The 19811-nt window shown below is 43.2% G+C and overlaps 1 protein-coding gene across 5 annotated transcripts in view; it reads right to left on the bottom strand.

Moving 5' to 3' along the window:
* ARHGEF2 (Rho/Rac guanine nucleotide exchange factor 2) overlaps positions 1-19811 on the bottom strand; it is a 575049-nt gene that overhangs the window by 292352 nt on the left and 262886 nt on the right. For all 5 annotated transcript variants that reach the window (XM_069217923.1, XM_069217927.1, XM_069217926.1 and 2 more), the window contains exon 6: positions 18974-19103. In XM_069217923.1, coding sequence (XP_069074024.1) covers positions 18974-19103 — 130 coding nt within the window. The remainder of the gene's footprint in view (positions 1-18973; positions 19104-19811) is intronic.

Genomic DNA, 19811 nt, shown 5'->3' with positions numbered 1-19811 from the left:
TGGACTGAGTTAAGTTAAATTAAAGATATTTACCCTAAATGCACATTTTGTGCCTTTGACGCAAACATAACAAGATTGTTAAGGTAACAAGTGAAATCTCCAATTAGCTCTGGCTTTCCATTATTCACCCATTATTTCTGTCAAGTCAGTTTTATTGTAGACTGACTTTGAGCAACCCGTGCACTAAAGTGAAACAACTTTGAATTTGTATTGCCCGCTGACTTCCTTCAGGTGAAAAGACTAGACTACGCAATGAACAATGACAATGAACGCGTGCATGGGGGGGGGGGGTAGGGAAGACGGGAATGCCACTGTTATCTCTCTCTGCTATACTGAGGCTCTTCTACTACATTCATGAAACCTCCATCCCAAGAAATCACACCCCACCTTTACTAACCTTACGTAGTGCACGCACTGAAAGCCATTCAAAGCACTAGGGAAGTAGACAAAAGGTGCCTTGCGGACACATGGCCGTGGCTTTAAAGTACCACAAAGCTGCGGGCACTACCTGCAGCGCGGTTGTGCAGTGTGACTTACCCTGCACTAGAACGGGGGCTGTCGACTTCACTTTAATGAGCTTGTGCGCTTCAAAATGATTCTGGGGATGGTTGCGTGCAGTGGCCAATTACCCTGTCAGCGGCTGAGGCAGAGAAAATGAAGCTTTCATTGCATAAACATGCAAATATGGGACACTCAAGGAGAGGATCATGTAGAACTAAAGGTGAACATTCCTTCCGTGATGGCGGTCTACAGAAAACGCCCGCTGTCACTAGAGAAGCTGAGCAAAGAGAAGTCACAGAGAAGTGGGCTCCTCTTCAAACAATGTTTGCCATCCCCAAACTTTCACCACAGTACCCCATGCATCCTTGAGTATAACTACATTTAGACTTGTTAAGTATGCAACACCATCTATGGAGTATACATTAGTAATTGCCATACTGCCCATGGCTACCATGGATGGCATCTTCCAATAGGCAACAACACGTTGCATGCCTGGGCTTCAGGTTCCAAACTCTTATTACAAATGTTAAACTACAAGCCCAAGAATGCATTTACTGATGCTAAAAAATAAGCAGGTCCAGTAAGAGGTCGAACAGCAGGATGGGCAATTGGTGGCACGGACTGTTCAAGTGCAAATAAATGAGTCAAGTGAAAACAACTTGGCGTTTTGCAGCATTCAAGGTCCCCACGCTGAGCATTACACCAGCTCTCCTTGAAAGAGAAGAAACTGACAGAACAGATTCCTATGATATGGGGTAGTGACTCACAACTAGCAATGCCAGAATTCAAATACATCCCCGAAAAATAATCTAAACAGGTTCACGCAGCAGTCATGGTCGGAAACCAAATGTGTTTTGAAGCGCTATTATAGAAGCGCATACCAGCAAGTAAAGCTATCACACATAGCACTTGTGTGTTAAGAAAGTGAGCCCTGCGTGACAAAAACGGACATGAACTGTTATTTTAAATTCCCTCTTACCTAGCCTTTGCTTGAACTTATTTCTTACTCAGCAGTTACATGCAATGTATTAGTATCGTCAGAATCTAGACATTTGAGCGCAGAAAAGTAAAACACAAACTTCACTCAAGCCATGTATCAAAGAGCAATACTACTAAACTATGTTACAGTTACAAAACACCTTCTAGAGGAATTATCAGACTGGGCAAAAATGCCTCTGATACGTACAGAACTGGCGTAGCTGGAGTTGTTTCCTCACTCGCCTGACAGATACGGTTTCGTGGTGTGATACTGGGGACGCTTGCACTGGAGCGGGCAAGGTAAATCTCAAATAACTGTTTACCATGCTATACTGTGCTGTATCTGCGTACCTCTGGATTACTGATTACGCTAACGTGGATGTGGAGTTATGTTGCAGTACTATGTGAAATGGTTTCCGCAACTGAGTGGGTATTTGGTGAGGACCCACACAAAGTGTACTAAAAATCGAAACCCCCAGGGCCCCAAACATCACTGACGTGTGGGAAGAACCAGCCGGATGGTGGAGGTGGCAGGAGCACCAACAATAGCCAGTGGGAGGGGTCAGGGTGGCAAAAGTAAGACGAGGGGGTAGGCCGGGACTGCAGAAACATGCACCCTCAAAGAGGGCATTTCCAAAAAAAATTAAAAAGTACCTTGAAAATGTCTGCGGCCAGTGGAAGGACACTGGCCATAACAGGAAACTGTACTTGGGTCAAACTCCATGGCAGACATGCTGAAGAACCCCAAGCCCCTGGAGGAAGCAGGAAGGAGCAGGAGGCGCTCACCAATCAGAATCAAGGAAACAGTGCTGTGGGAGCCAGCCAGTGATAAGTATTGGTAGGTAATGAACGGGCCCCAAGCCCCTTTTAAGTTTTTTTTATTACAAGAGATTTTGCCACAGCGCAAGCGCTGTGCAGGTGAAACCTAAAAAAGAACTTCCTAAAAGAGATAAGGAAGAGGACCTCGGAGACCCCAGAACAACACCAAACAAAAATACTTATCACACATAAGACAGGCAACTGGCCTAAATTTTACACTTGCTGGTAAAGGTGAATTCACATCTGTGAGTCGCTTCTGGAAGATGCAGATGCCTCCAGGGCCGGATTGGCCGTAGCGTGCATCAGGCATTTGCCCGGGAGGCTGGACGGGTTGGGGCTGGTTTTGCAGGAGTTAGGGGGCTGCTTTTGTTGTGGTGCTGCAATATCAGCCTCCAGTAACAAAAGCAGCAGTGCTTCATACTTGCGCAGCCTCCACCCCGGGGGCTAGCCCAATAAAAGTGCCAGGGCTGCTTTGGGTTTCCAGTCCAGCCCAGGACGCTTCAGGACTCAACTTCTCACTGGATGAGTCCTGCTACGTATGCCTTTATTTAATGGGAGGTGCTGTTTTGGGCACACTGGAGCACTGCACCACTGGTCTGTCAGCCACTCATCTTTCTTTTCCTTTTATGTTATTTTATTAATGTTACCTTCATTGTGAGTTTTTTTATGCATATTTAACTGATGTCAGTTCCTATAGTGTCACTGATGCAACTGCTTGTGTGATATCACTTCCTCTGATGACATCAAATATGTTAACTAGTTCCACTCCTATACATTATAACAATTAAAAACTTCAACATTACATCAACACTCTCTACATGCTGTCAGCAGTACCACAATTACCATCCTGAGCAGGGTCAATATGTCTGTGATTGTTGAAGATTTTTGAGAGCTGACACAGCCGCGTGTAAATGTACTCTGACAAAATAATGTGAGATTTTTTGCGAGGTTTTGTTTGGAATCACAAAGGCTAACAACGTAGCGTTCCTCGGGGAGAGGTTGCAAGCCCTAAGCAGCTTCCGGCTGTTCTTTAATGCTAAGAGGGAGTCTTCCATTAAGGGGATGCAGGGACGTACGATGTGCTTTTGATAACACGGCACGTGCATCTTCTCTGCCAGACCCTCGATGGAAAATGAACGAAGAAATTGGGAACGAGCCATTCATGACACGGTCTTCCTGAAATCAGTTTTACAAATGCAGACTGTCCGAAGATGTTGTAATCCACTGCAATAATCCGGCGGGTGTGTAACTGTAGAACAGTCACGGCGCCCGGATACCCCTCCTGGCGAGAATAACAGGCGCGCGAAATATAATAAACATACGAGGGAACATTTCCAGGCCCTCCCACCAGTGTGGTTCTCACATCTGGAGGCTTTGGGAGAGTTGAGTCGAGCCAAGTGTGCATCACAGCAGTCTGGGCCTGGACAGGCACCGCCTCACCAGGGCTCATTGCAGACTCCTTGCATCAGCAGCAGGCAGTGCTTGAAATGGAAAAATGAAAGTGCCGGTACTCTGTGCCAGAGTACCTGCTTGTTTCCGAGAAGTGCCGGTACTCTCCAATTAAAAGTATTACGCTTTGCTTGAGCTGCGCCGGTACTCTCCCTCTCAAAATAAAAAAGTGCCGGTACTCAGTACCGGACAGTACCGGCCCATTTAAAGCACTGGCAGCAGGGTATGGGAGATCCCTCTCCCACCGAGGGGCCTCTGGAAGGCTGCTAATAATTATGCCAGCTATTTATAGAGCCTACACGGCAAGTCCAAAAGGCTATAGACCTTGGATAATTAAGCATTAAGTTCCTCCACAGACTGCGTTAACAGTAGTTAAAGCATTCAGAGAGCTTTAACTGCTGTTATTTGTCTGTCTGCTGTTAAACCACTGATTAATTTGTAAAAGGAATGTGGGTGCCCAAATCTCTATCACCTATTAAATGTTGGTGCACAGAATACAAAGGCTGGATTCGTATTGGATTCACCCCACGTCCCTTTAATCCACTGCCAGGCACACCCTGCCCTTTATCTCACGCTTGCAGGTACCTGATTTCTTCCTTCGTTGTGATGGTTTTTCCGTCTCTCTCTTCCTCCTTCTTTCCCCTTTGTGTGTTTTTCTTTCTCGTTCTTTATAAATGTTTGATGAGGAAAAATAAGCGCTGGTCCCCAAAAATGAGTACCAGTGCCCCCCCAGCTGCTCAAATTAAGCACCTGTTACACCCCTAATCCAAAAGCGCGGGGCATAACAAGGGTAATGCATTTAAAGGTGGTTAGCACCCGGCATCATGTGGGCAATAAGACCTATCGGCTCTAGTACCTTCTATGAAGGATGAGACTGGCTCATCCAATCAGAACACACTCACCGTTTCAATATCAACAGGGACATAGAGCTGACACAGAGGTGGTTGGCCTATTTATCTGGCTGGTGTAATAGATTACGGAAACGAGTGCATTATTACCCACACGATGTCTGTATTTAACAGCTGGTAATTCCCTGAACCTTATTACCCCCGAGTATGTTGCCTTCGGCAGCCATAATTGTCAGGCATTCTATTTACAGTCGTGAACACCCTCACTGAGCCGCTCTGTATAATTATTACTATATTCAATGATATTCATATTTAACAACCTTAATGTAAAGGCTGAGCAAGCCCCACGTCTGCAGCTTTAGAACACAGGAACGAGCAGCAGAACCTCGGGCTTTGAGCTATTTCCGCAACATACGTCGTGCCACATTCGAAGTCACCATTTCCATCTAAACCTGACTGGAATAATGTACATGCAGGCCATTTCCATGAGGAATCGTTGAAGATTTCTGGGAGCAAAAGCATTAAAGACAAGTACACACTAATGAAGAGATGTCTGGAAGCCCTCGGTCTGGCCAGGATAGCCCTGGGCTAGCGTCCCACTGCTCTCTAAACTCGTGTTTGCACTGGCATGGTGCCAGCCCAGGCGGGGCAAGGGAAGGGCTGAATTGGAAAACAAAATCAGCCCTAGCAAAATTGTGCCTTGAACGAGGCCATAGGGGCTTGCATAGGGTATCATGGCAACCCATATAGGTCTAAAAGCAGCCATGTAGCCTCTAAACCACTGGGAAAATGCCAGAGAGACAGAATAGCCAGTCCAGTCCATGCAATGGGTGCATACCTTGCTTTTAACTGAGGTACACAGTCTTAGCAAGAGAGAGAAAGCTGCTGGGTTGGTAGCTGTGGACCACGCACACAGGAGTTCTAGAACTGGCCACAGCACTTAGTCAAACTGCGTGACACTGTGCAAGTGACTGTGGCCCAATGTGCCAGCCTCAGCACTTTAGTCATATTAGGAGCGCCCAGAAACCGGCAAACAACTGAGTGTTCTGTAAAAGCTAAAAATTTATGTCCCAGCTTAAAAATGTGCACTGCGTGAATGTCACGGGCAGCAATGAAATTGAGTATTATAGATTCTCATTCACAAGGCACGTTTTAGTGTGGAAACAAGCAAGGATGGGCAGACTCGAAAGGCCTGATGAGCTTTTTTCACATGTACCATTTTTATTGGTGTGTGCATAACATAACGAGGCCCTACTGGCTTTGGCAACAGGGCATGCTTTGGGGCAGTGTGATCGATGTCACCCCATTGGGATCCAAGCTGTGGGAGCAGCATTTGCGTTCTGATGGCAATCAATCAATCACTCAATCAGGAATTTGTAAATCGCACTAGAGCACTGGCAGTAGAGGATCATGCCTGACAGGCTCGACAAGAGCAGCTGGTATAAATCTTTGTGTGCCCAGCAATTTTCAGGGGATAATGGAAACCTAACTCTTGTGGTTCAGGCCTACAACTGGGCTCATTTATTTTATGTCCTATACATCAGTTCACACACTTGTATGATTAATTGTCTATGTATAATATATGCGTGATGTAAAGCACTCTGACAACTGGCATAAGTAGCTCTAGAAAATAAATGAAATAAATAACAACTGGGCTATAGAGAGATAAGGAGCACCACTGGATGGTAGAGAAGGAGGTCACAGGAAGGCCCCAACATAGATTGTTGCACACGCTCCATGCCTTGCTTGGTCAGAAATTGCCAGGACGCACTTAGAACTGCTGCTCTTTGTGAAGTGAAAAGGCAGGGGGATTTAACTTTCTCACACCAAGCCCACCCCTTGAGGTTTGACGACATAGCTAGCCCATGTCCGTGCACGGAGCAGGAAGCCAGAGGTTTCCGCAGAACAACCACCTCATCGTCAACTGCAGCAGCTGTTTCACAAGATAGTGGCACAACTTATAAGGAACAATGCTGCACTCTGCAGTGAGCTGTGTGGGTGCTGCTGCTGGCTTATGAAGGCCTCCACGACCCTGCCTTTACTATCAAGTGCTCTTGGGCGTCTGAGGGAACCCATGTTATCAGTGACTGGGGGAAGAGATGTGTGAGTGATCCTGTCCCACCCCAAACACTCTTTCAGTGGCAGAATTGATGGGCAAGCTTCAAATGTCTTTACAGGCCTACACCATCTTCTTCATTGGGTAGGTGTAATAATGCTTAACATTTATGGCCAATTTATATTTTCCTGAATCTGCTGCATTCACATATGAACACATAAGGTTATATGGACTTGATGTACAAAACCCAGTCACAAACCGTAGACATGCAATTTCCACAACAACTGGTTTGCAAACTTGGATGCAATTTATGATGAACTTTATGTATTAATAGGTTGCACTGTAAATTGTTCACTTAGAGAGGGTTTCAAATTGGCCTGCCTAATTAATATTTGTTACAATTTGCGAACCCCTGTGATGGGCTGCGAAATCAAGGATAGTGGTCTGCAAGGGTCAATAGACCTTCATCCACGCATTTGCATTCGTAAATAGCAACATTGTTCTTTATTAAATGGACTGATGCTGCTTTAAAAAAAAGTTTCTGTTTTGGAAAGGCATTGGGCAGGAAAGAGCTGTCTGCTTCTCCAGGGTCTCACAACATAATTCCCAAGCAGGAAGTTGTCCAGTGGGACAGCTTTCCCTTTGTGAATTGATATTTCTTATAAAGCGTGTGAATACCAATTGGCGTCTTGGTGCTAAACCTGCAGAAATGGGTAAGAGGAAGCAGAGAAACAATGGCAATTGCTGGAATCAGCAAAAGAATTGTGAACAGGAAAACAAACCTGTCTTGAGAAGCTTTTTCAAATAAACAAGTTTGACTGGCTTTTTAAATAAAGAGATAGCTTATTCCAAATTTGATCTGAGATGTGAAAAAAAGCTCCTACCTTCCCAGCAACTTCTTCTAAATCTTGCAACACTGAGAGACTTAGAATGCGTTGAGCGGAAAGAACTTCTTGGAATATCAAGCACAATCTTTTTAAAAATAGGCTGGACTTTTGCTATAGAGGGGCTTGTGCACTAGGCATAAAGCTTTTAACACCCTCTTTTCCTTACGGCAAGCCAGTGCAACTCCTGCAATGCTTCCACCACTAATACAAACTTTGGAATTTTTATCAATAGGCGTGCAGCTGCATTTTGTTCCTACATTGGTGAGGGTGTATTCTTGTAGGAAAGAGTGGTGCTCAAGGCTATGAGGTGACTATAAGTATTGGTATAAATTCTCACACGGTGCACTCTTAGAGGACCACACCCCTGATCCCCAACTGTGTGTCAAACCAAACAGATAATAATAGTGAACAACAAGAGGCACTCATTAAATCAGCATTAGTCTACCAGATAGTACAATAATATCCACCAAAGTTACTGGAGCTGTCCTTTAAAATAGAACACCGTACACTGTGTCTTTGGAATGGTGTAAAATACAAACACATAAATCGAGAGGCGAGGAAATCTTCAGTACGATTCCAAAATTCTTGTGCTTTAATATCAGTGTCCAAAACCAATCCAGGAAGATCAATGTCCAAATTCAATCCAGTCAGTTATTCAGCAACAATTGCCTCAAGTGATGTTCCAATCCTGACCCCACAGCCAACACGTGTTTTGTCTGGGGGATACCCCATCGACTTCGTCAGGGCTGAAATTTTACCAAATATAAGCCTAATGACCAAATTTGAACAATCTATAAATGCTAGAATAATTATGGACCCGTCACCATATCAAAAAATGTGGGATGGATAGTTGCGAACTTAATGTGAGACAGGTGTTGTGAAATAAAACACACTCTGTGGTGTACAAGCCCGTGAAGGTGTCATAAAATGTGGTCATTAACTGTGAAGTTCCCAAGAGAAACCTAATAGTGTAAGTTCAATCGTTTATCAGATATTTGTGTTGTAAAAAGACAAAATAGTACAATTAGAAATAAGTCATAAGAAGAAACTCATTGTCTCTAAGGGCTAAGATAGCTAAATGCCCAATAGTAATCAAAGGATAAGTGTGAAGCCTCATAAGATATGTGATCTGTCATTAAACTTGCAAGCTGACAAACATGTGGGTTGAAAAAAGGCCAGTGACTGAGTTACCTGTATACACAAATCTGCCGTATATCACAAAACTTTAGTTGCTGTAAAAGTGGATCATCAGCTTATGAGCCAAGTTCATGCTCCATTCCAAAATCGCCTTCGTTTTATTGTCCGTACAAATCTGCTAGATGATATGTATATATTTAGAACTTAGTGATAATACTAATATTCTATCACGTAACTCAGTTGAACAATATTTTAAAACCGATGGCAGATAGGCCCAAATGCCAAAATCATTACTACCATTAACTAAAAAAAAGGGGGGGAACCCACCTGAGTATGTATCAGTATGTAGACCGCTGCTGTATGGAAGTCTCTTCCGATCACGAATACGCATCGGAGTCACTTCCCGCTGAAACCTTATCTTTGTGACTAAAAGTAGAAAGAGGACTGTAGAGCTCTTTTCCGATAGACGCTATCACCGCACAACAAAGGAACGAGAGACAGCAAAACAGTGAAAGGACTAAAATTCAATGTGCGCGGCCATCTTGTAAGGTGTTTTTTAGACCTACCCGATACATATGTCCAAAGAAACAAAAGAAGGACACAGAAAGTTCTTCCTTGTGCCTACACAGTACCCGAGTGAATTAATGGATTCCAAAATGAGAGTAAATTAAAGATTACTTGTAAAAAAATGGTCAATTTGATAAACTAACTAACAGTGTTGTGACAGAAATTGATAAGAGTGTGATCCTGTAAGAAAATAGCTACCATAAACGTTCTGGCTCATATACATACAAAGGAAAGAAAGGTGTCCACCAAAAGAATAAGTGTTAGAAAATGATGTATACATGCATCTATTCCAAGTTTGGATTTTTTGTTAATGGATAGCAAAGGTATTAAATAGAAAAAGAAAACAGTATCGATGTGGGTTGAAAGTTCTGGTCCTTTCTGTGATGTGAAGACAGGTATTTGTTGATGCGAAGAATCAGTAATACACCAAATCTGTCACAGCCAATGTGTGAGCCATCAAACATAAATATGGAGCATCAATAAAGTCATGAGAGGTACAAAGATACTGGATTGAAATTACATAGAAATAGTTAACAATTGTTAGTGCTTATAAGCATAATTTTCATAACATATTTTGTTCATAGCCTATTCGTATGCATAGTTCAATCATTAACAGTGACAAAATACAAATACAAACAGTGAGACTGGTCAGCTGCATTTTGTATGCTCTGCAATTTACTTAGAAAGCGCTGCTGAGTGCCCAGATTCAAGGCACTGCAGTAGTCCAACATTGACAAAATCAAAGCAGTAACCACTAATTTTTGTAAAATATATGGAATAAAAGGAAAGACCTTTTAAGGACACAAAGCAAATAACAGCAGGATGAAGCCAATTTATTAGCTTGTGCATTAAAAGACAAACCAGCATCAACAAGTACACTTAGACTTCCAACCAAAGATATTGGCGATGTAAGAGGGCCAAGTGATCGTGGCCACCAGGAGTAATCCAAGAATGATGTATGTCTGCCAAACAACCAGACTCTTGTTTTATCAGAGTTCAACATAAGAGTGTTGCTATTCATCCAGTCTACTATAGCACTTAAACTGTTGACCCGATGTGCTGCTTCATCAACATTATCACTGATTGACACCAAAGAGTTGCGTCATTAGCGTATGTCACGGGTGTGAAGCCAAAAGAGCGAATCAGTGCAGTCAAAGGCACCATATAAAATGTAAAAAAGTGTGGGGCTCAACAAAGAGCCTTGAGGAACACCACAAGAAGTAAAAATGATTTAGATGAAAACCCACTTAAAGCTACTGACCGAAAGGAACAGAAAAGTTTCAGAGCCATGACTCCAATCCCAGTCTCCAAACGAATCAGCAAAATCTCATGATTGACAGCATCAAAGGCTGTCGGAAGATCTAAAAGCAGCCTTTCCTCCTATCAAGAGTATTTCTCAATTCATCAATAACCACTACCAGAGCTAATTCTGTACTATGATTAGCTCTAAACCCGAATTGTGCCAAATCCAGAATATCATTCTCTTCAAGATACTTGGAAAGCAGTTTGTTCATATATTTTCCAGTAACCGCTGGTAAAGGCAGGTGGTATTTTACATCCCTGGGATCTAATGTGGAATTTTTCAATAATGGCAAAATGAACGCCTTTTTCCAATCTTTAGGGAAAATGCCCAATTCCAAAATGGAGTTAAGTAGCAATGTCAAGGGAGGTGCATTCAGACCTGCAATTGTATGAATGACATTTGGAGGACAAGGATCAGAAGGTGCTCCACATTTAATTTGAGCTATCATCTCCAGAACTTGGGCTTCTGTTAGCAGAGGGAAATCCATGAGAGCATCATTCAACTGGGCAGTGGAAATATCCAAGCTCTGGAAAGTCTTCTTAATACTGTTGTTTAATTTACCGTAAATGTCCTCCAATTTATCATTAACCCCTTTGCTGCCATTCCTTTTCCCCCTCAGGTGCCCAGGCCTTTTTTTGGCTATTTGGGGCAGTTCGCACCTAGGCCTTCATAACTTTTTGTCCACATTAGCTACCCACGCCAAATTTGCGTCCTTTTTCCCCCAACATCCGAGGGATTCTAGAGGTACCCAGAGTTTGTGGGTTCCCCCGGAGGAGTCCAAGACATTAGCCAAAATACAACAAACATTTTGCTTTTTTTTAAAGAAAATGGGGAAAAGGGCTGCAGAATAGAGCTTGTGTATTTTTCCCCTGGAAATGGCATCAACAAAGGATTTGTGGTGCTGAAATCACCATCTTCCCAGCTTTCAGGAACAGGCAGACTTGAATCAGAAAAACACATATAATTTCGTCATTTTACTTGGACATACCCCATTTTTACTATTTTTGTGCTTTCAGCCTCCTTCCAGTTAGTGTCAGAAATGGGTGTGAAACCAATGCTGGATCCTGGACAACTAAACATTTCTGAAAAGCAGAAAAAAGTCTGAATTCAGCAAGCGGTCACTTGTCTAAATCCTTCAAGGTTTTCCTACAGAAAATAGCAGCTAAAATAAAAACATATTGAAATTGAGGTGAAAAAAAAAGAGCAATTTCTGTCCATGTTTTCTTCTACAACTTTTTCCAGCCATGGCATATTTGTGAAAAGCGATATACCGTTATGTCTGTTGAACTCTTCTGGATGTGGGGATATCTAGGGCTTGTAGGTTCACCAAGAACCCTAGGTACCCAGAGCAAATAAAGGAGCTGCACCTTGCAATGGGTTTTCATTCTATACAGAGTATACAGCAATTCATTTGGTGAAATATAAAGAGTGAAAAATAGGTATCAAGGAAATCTTTGTATTTCTAAAATGGGCACAAGATAAGGTGTTGAGAAGCAGTGGTTATTTGCACATGTCTGAATTCTGGTGTCCCATACTAGTATGTGAATTACAGGGTATTTCTCAAATAGTCGTCTTTTTTACACACTGTCTTACATTTGGTAGGACAAAATGTAGACAAAGACAAGGGTCAATAACACTTGTTCTTCTATTCTGTGTTCCCCCGAGTCTCCAGATAAAAATGGTACCTCACTTGTGTGGGTAGGCCTAATGCTTCCAACAGGAAACGCAACATGGACACATCACACTTTTTCATTGAAATCTGATGAGTTTTTTCGAAAGTGCCTAGCTGTGGATTTTGGCCTCTAGCTCAGCCAGCACCTAGGGAAACCTACCAAACCTGTGCATTTTTCAAAACCAGACACCTATGGGAATCCAGGATGGGGTGACTTTTGGGGCTCTCACCAGGTTCTGTTACCCAGAATCCTTTGCAAACCTCAAAATCTGGAAAAACAACACTTTTTCCTCACGTATCAGTGATGGAAAGTTCTGGAATCTGAGAGGAGCCACAAATTTCCTTCCACCCAGCATTCCCCCAAGTCTTCCAATAAAAATGGTACCTCACTTTTGTGGGTAGGCATAGTGCCCGGGACAGGAAATGCCCCAAAACTGAGTTAGACAAACTGTCATGGCCCAAATGTAAAACCAAAACAGCCAAATGTCCTCTTGCTTGCCGTTGGGATAAGATGCTGGGGAGAGCTGAAAAACTGTTACCCCCTTTAGTTGGTGTGGAGGCATAACCATGCCCATACTGATTGGTAGGCACGACCCCACTATTTTCTTTTTTTTTTTAATTCCCTGGCATCTAGTAGGCTATCTGCCCCCCCCCCCCCGGGTATTGGATCTGGCATAATTGCCCCATCTGCCCACCAGTGGGCAGAACAACTTATCCCCATTTATTGGGGGTGGGGGTATGGCCATTCCCCCACTCTCTTTTTGGGAAAAAAATCATCTTCCCTGGTGTCTGGTGGGATTTATGCCCCCCTTGGGGGCAGATTGGCCTAAGAAAAATAGCCCGATCTGCCCCCAAGGTGGGCAGAAATTGCCTAATGGGTCACTCCCCGCGTGTAGTAAATAAAAAAATAACTGTCCCTGGTGTCTAGAGGCCGGGGGGGGGGGGGGGAGGGGGGCAGAAAAGGCCTAAACAAAAAATTGCCCCTTTATCAATGTAAACAAAAAACATTTTCTGGTGTCTAGTGATTTCTGCCCCCCCCCCGGAGGCAGATCGGCCTAATTAATATAGTCTGATCTGCCCCCAGAGAGGGCAGAAAAGTCCTAATAATAAAATTGCCCCCTGGGGAGCGACCTTTGCCTAAGGAGTCGCTCACCTTATCAATGTAAACAAAACAAAAAATCCCTGGTGTATAGTGGCTTCTGCCCCCACCCCCCCCTCTTCCCTCACTGGGAACAGATCTACCTAATTAATATAGGCCTATCAGCCCCCAGGGAGGGGGGTGGTCAGAATGGTCTCATAAAAAATGCTCCCCATGGGGAGCAACCCTTGCCAAAGGGGTCATTCCCCTCATGTCAATTTCATATAAAAAATAAAATCCCTGGTGTCTAGTGGCATTTCTGCACCGCGATTGCTATACGATCGGGCTGCAGGAATGCTCAGAGACATGAAAAGGAACAGGAAAGCCTTTAGTTACCTTTTCATGCCTCCCTGACCTCCCCTACCCCAGCACCGAGAAACTAATCTGTTACTCCTCGGTCGCACTGGAAACTGAGCTTCCAGCGCAATGTGGGGCGACCTCTAATGAGGTCAGCGCGCAATGGCATGCTGACATCATCAGACGTCACTGGTGGGATCTGGGGTGGCGGGGTAGTAGGGGAAGCAATTCCCCTTACATCCCTGCCCTGGGGGAGTGGGTGGGAGGCTCCTGGGGGGAGCGGAGCTGGTCGCAGGATGTAACGGTTACGTCCTTGGAGCCTCAGCACTGCAGCCAAGGATGTAACCGTTACATCCGTAGCGACCAAGGGGTTAAAGAAAGCAGCTAGCTTGTCACAAAGCTCTTGACTGGACAGTACCATATAGATTGCTGAAGAGGAGGACAGCATTTGTACTGTTAAAAAGTTCCCTTGAAGAATTCTTTGCTAATAAAATCTTTTCTGAGAAGTACTAGGACTTATCTGTAACTATTTGATGTTTACACTCATGAAGGAGTGCCTTATATTTTTTTTTTTCCGCCACAGAATAGTTTTTTCTCCAAATGTTTTCCTGTCTCCTACATATTTGTTTTAATTCCCTGAGCTTCGGAGTAAACCATGGTGCTGAAGACCTACTTCAATGGCTTTTAGAGTTTTTTTTGTGGTGCTACCTTATCAATAGCTGTCTTTAGCCAATCTGTATAGTCACCGACCGTTGGGCCAGAAACAAACCCTCCTGGGGCACATGTTCTCTCTATAATTCCGGAGGATTATTATGACTGTAAGGGATTGGCGATGTTGATTTTATTAAAAAGTTGAGGCCTTTATGATCGGACCAGATGACCAGAAATATATCATTAATTTCAAGATCAATATCTTTAGCGAAAATGCCATCCAAAGTATGTCCAGAAATATGTGTAACTGAGTGTGGCACACTGCTTTTTTCCTTTGCCTCGCCGCTTTGCACTGTGTGGCCGTATGTGATTTCTTCCTCTTCCTTGTTTTGGGCATGCCGCTGTTAATTTGAGCTGTATGCGCACAAAGGCTGCAAGTTGGAGGGGAGCGGGGGTTCATTTAAATATATATATATTTTTTTAAAGGTCCCAGAAGCAAAAAGTGCTTTACATGAGTACGAATCAAGTTTAGCAGTTGAAAATATATACAAACTGGAGCATTTAAAAGAGAAAAAGAAATTAGAAATCCTCAAAGCGGCTCTCCTGGCTGGGCAAGAGAGTCAATACTACAATATTCCCTGCACTCAGGAAACTTGCCCCTTAAAGCTTTGCAGGGCACTCCTTTGAAAATACATTTCTGCCCATAACTCACCATGTGGTGGTCCTAGGACAATGGGACCACCATCAAAACGTTCAGCATGACATGTTCTTTCTGTCTGGTCATCTCTGGGACCCCACACTAGGTTGGGTGGAGCCCCAAAAAAGTAACTCTCCCACCATTCAAGGTCTTTTTAAGCTCTCTCGTGGCTGAAACTTTTGTTATACAGTTGGGAGTAGTTTGTGTTTTAAGGGCCTTGTTTGTCATATTATTCTAGTAGGCCTGCTAGGCCTGAAAATGTGTAATGCAACCCTCTCTAGGGGATACATGTATGGTTACACTGCATTAATTTCTGCGATTCTGTTTTCATATCGTTATGCCCTCTAGGGGCTGACTATATGGTTACATGACCAAGTTTCTTACAAATGTTATTTTTATGGTGGTGACCTCTAGGGGCTGTTCTGAGCATTACAGTCAAGAAACTACAATATTGACTGCACTTGGAAACTCGCTCCATAATTATTTGCAGGGCATTCCTTCTACAAAACATTTTTGCCCATAATTCACCATGTGATGTGCTATTTCTGTCTAGGTCATCTCTGGGTCCAGATCCTAGGTTGGGGGGGAACCCAAAATAATAATATAAAAAATATAATAAATAATGGCAATATTTTCATTTTTGCTGCAGAGAGAGGAAGAAGGTAAATGGAAGTGCTGTAATTATATGCAGGGCCCCTGGAATTATGAGGCAGAGAGGACCTAATTATGCAGCAGGGTTGACCAATTTATACAGTCAAGAAAAGTCAAATTACCCATTTATAACGTCAATAGCTCTAACTCAAGCAAATGCGTGACCCATTGTATTGCAAATGCTTGTTGTAGAAGAGTATTCATACTGTAAACAGCCGTCATATGTTGGGTAGTTGATTGCAGTTCCTACAGGCTGCATAATAATTCCCTTTTACTGCTTGACACTCTTACATTCACATAAGACAAAAGGGGCATGTCCATCACCCAGTACTGCACCTGACCGCAGCAAAAAACACAAAACACCCATCACCAACTGAACAGGCATTGTATAACTGAAAAGATTTGCCACATGCCACTGGGGATTTCAACTTAGTCCACACAATAAGTCCCAGCTAGCTACATACTACAACTGCTTCTTGACATAAAAAAGGACAACCATTTATGGAATGATATTAACTAGATCCATCCAAGGAGATCTAGCTACCATTTCTCCCTTTAACTTATGCCTGCTCAGGACCATAAACTTTAAACAAAATATCTCAGAATGGGTAACCAATGGCATTAACCAGTTAAGTAAACAATGAACACAGCAAATACCATAAAGGGAGTTGCAAAGCTGCTCAAAAGCTCACTGAGTAGTTTTCACACTTCTTCTCTCTCACACTGCTAAGAGCTGTGTGCATTTCCCAATAACCACTCCTCGGGAGCCCTCATGCACAACAATGAAACACTCCCCACACAGGTGGGAAACAAAGACAACATACTTCCAACCACACATCTTGCATGGGTTAACCTGCTATCCATGAAGGCAAGTACTTCAGCACCCAGCAAAGGGGTACTAGGCGTTAAATATTGAAATACAATATATTTAAATATTACTGTGTACAGGGTTAACATTAGGGCTTTCCTCAACATTAGATCTGGACACCATATCAATCCAAGCTAACACAAAGACAAAAATCTGGAACCTTTGTGAATACGTTGAAAAGTGGTTAAAAGAACACCTCACAAGTGCAAGGTAGTGACAGGCGAGGGGCAAGAAGTAACGTTTCTTTAATAGGACTCTGATTAATGGTTCACTGCTCACAAATGAGCACAATTAGCAGATTGAAAATGATTTTCAAGTTTCTTTTGTTCACAAACGTCTTCAGTAATAGAGGTATGTGTCACTGCAATCAGCATCCCTGGAACACAGGTGGATGGCACCGGAAGCACCGACAGTAGTAATAGAGATACAGCATCATACTCATCATCATTAGGAAGCGAAATTTACGGCAACAGCAGCATCATCATTCGCAACAGAATTGAATGGCGTTACACAACTCACGATTCTTACCAGAGGCCTGTGAAATGAAACATCATCACTAGTAACAGAGGTTTAAAGCCTTATAATGCCCATTACTAGTAACACCAGTACATTGCTTCACCAACATCAGCAGCAGCACCAGATACACGAGGCACCTCTAGCATCCCCTCCACTAGCAGAGGCCCTTGACATCACAGATAGACGCACTATTAACAAGGGTCTGCCTATCCCATCACTGAGATCACAATGAAATAGACGTCAATAACATCACAAACATCATCGCTAATAGCAGAGGTCTATGTCATCAACCCTCACTAGTAAGAGAGGTCTATAGCATAAGACACATCATCACTAGTGGGAGCGTCTGTAATATCAGAAATGTCACCATAAGTTAGAGTAGTCTAACTTCAGAAACATCATTACCAGTAAGAGAGGTCTATAGCATCAGAAACAACATCACTAGTAACATCACTCATCGTCATAGGTAGCAGTGCTCGAAGGCATCAATAATACCATCACCAGAAACACAGATGTATGGTGTGACACACATCATAAAGAAAGAGAAGTATATGGCATCACTAACCTCAGACGGAGGTCTGTGAAATCATCAACATAGTCACTAGTAACGGAGGTCTGTGGTGCCCTCAACAACATCTCTAGCAGCTGAGGTCTATGGCAACATCCCCACTGATCAAAAAGGCTTACGGAAACACAGAAACCATCACAATCAAGAGACACCTATGGAATCAAACACCTGCCAACTCACAAGGTGCCACCATATTACAGACGATATCTGCCCCCATCACACGGTCACCCAAGTGAGGGGCCGATATCACAAAGCAAGGAAAAAGAGCTGAAAAACACTGTTAACTGTGGTTTTTAGCTCGTTTTTGAAGGCTTTTAGCTGCCAGTGTCCATTAATGGGCGTGGAAACACCCCACTGCATCTGCAACAGCAAGCTCTTTTTAATTCTTTTTTATTTTATTTTTATAGGCGGGGGCTTGGCGCCAGGGTGGGGGCAAAATTGCTTCTTAGATACTTCTCAGCAAGAGCCCTCCCACAATCCAAGACCCCACCCCTTCTCCTCACATGGTGAGATTTTTATTGAAGTTGGCAGATCTGGAATCACAAAAATATCAACATCACCACAGAGTTATAGCATCACGAGGTCTATGATATCACAAACATTATTATTCAGATTCGAATATGAGATCATAAACTGCATCACCATTCCATGTGTTCCAATCTGAATAACAATGTTTATGATATCAGAGACCTCAGTTACTAGTGACAAAGAGCATGATGCAATAGAACACTTAACAGTGGTGGATGGCTGATGCCATCTAACTCTGTTACTATGTCGGTGATGGCATAAATGTCTATTATTAGAAATGGCAACAGCATGTGAAATCAACAAGACCTTTACTCCCAGTGATAGAGTTCTATGGCATCACCAAATGTATCACTAGTAACAAAAGCTTAAGGTATCACAAACATCACCAATAACAAACACTTACACCATTACCAATATCAATAGACACACAGGATTACAACATGACAGCTAACACTGCAACAGATGTGTTTGCCATCACAAGCATCATTATTAAGAGAGGCTAACAAACATCACTTGCATGAGAAGTTGATGACATCATAACGCAGCTTCACAGCCGCAACATCATACAAACAATTCCACAGAAGCAGAACTCTGTGACGTCACAAACAGCAACATTGTGGCCATATGTCTATGACATCATCAAAAATGCGCCCTCTCAGTCACCAATGCATGTGGTCACAGTAAGGGTGCATCAACCTGCTAGTGCTACTTTGAAATCCCTTACCAAGAGAAAGCCCACCTCTGTTCACTTGGCAAGTTTGCTTCCAGTACCACTGTGATGACCGGGCTTTTAAAGGTTAGTGGGTGTGGTTCTTATGGGTGCACTGTGGAAACGCTCCTACCTTTGACTTGCCACTGGTAACCTTCTTAATAAAGCTCAGAGTCCTTCCCAAAGTGGTCTCTTCCCTCCGACCACTTTCTTGCTCTCCAGCCTCTGTTATGTCGAGTTGTCCATAGCTCCCGGATATAGAGCTGCTCCGAGTAAAAAAAGAAGAAAAAACAAATGTAACTCGTCATGGAGGGCAGTTCTGTATAGGTCCAATAGAAATTGTCATCCCCATTAGTAACTCACAGATATTTGAATAAATACCTTGGCATGGTCCTCAGATCCTGATAGAAATGTTGCAGTTACTATCTGCAGGCGTTGTGGCTAGGAGTTGACAGGGGTGGAATGTAAAAAGCAGACTGACGCCGTGGCTAATGTACCACACCATGATGGTATTTGGTAATGGCTGGCGTTTGACACTTGACTGATGCATGAATGCCCACAAAGGCAGATCAATGCCAAGCTTTTTTGCTGCTCAGCATGCATCATATTGTGGGTGGACACTTGACTCGTGGCCAGCAGCAGTAATGGCCCTTTAAGTACCTACAATTTCTTGTAATATGAAAAATCCTAGGCCAACACCAATATCTCTGAGTGGGATCACTTCACACCTCTATCATATCCCCACAGACAGGACAGACTTGTCAACCTCAAGAAAGGAAAGAAGAAAGGGTAAAGACAAGCATGTCCAACTCGAGCAATGAAGATAAGTACAATAGTGTCTACTTTGAGGAAGAAAGCAAGGGTAAAGACAAGTATGTCTAACTCAAGGGAAAAAAACAAGGATAAACATGTTTAATGCAAGGAAGGAAAGAAGAGTAACGGCAAGTATGTCCAACTCAAAGAAGGCAGAT

Source organism: Pleurodeles waltl, chromosome 12 (genome assembly GCF_031143425.1).
Source record: "Pleurodeles waltl isolate 20211129_DDA chromosome 12, aPleWal1.hap1.20221129, whole genome shotgun sequence".
NCBI classification, from domain to species: domain Eukaryota; kingdom Metazoa; phylum Chordata; class Amphibia; order Caudata; family Salamandridae; genus Pleurodeles; species Pleurodeles waltl.
This window is presented reverse-complemented; position numbering and strand designations above follow the sequence as displayed.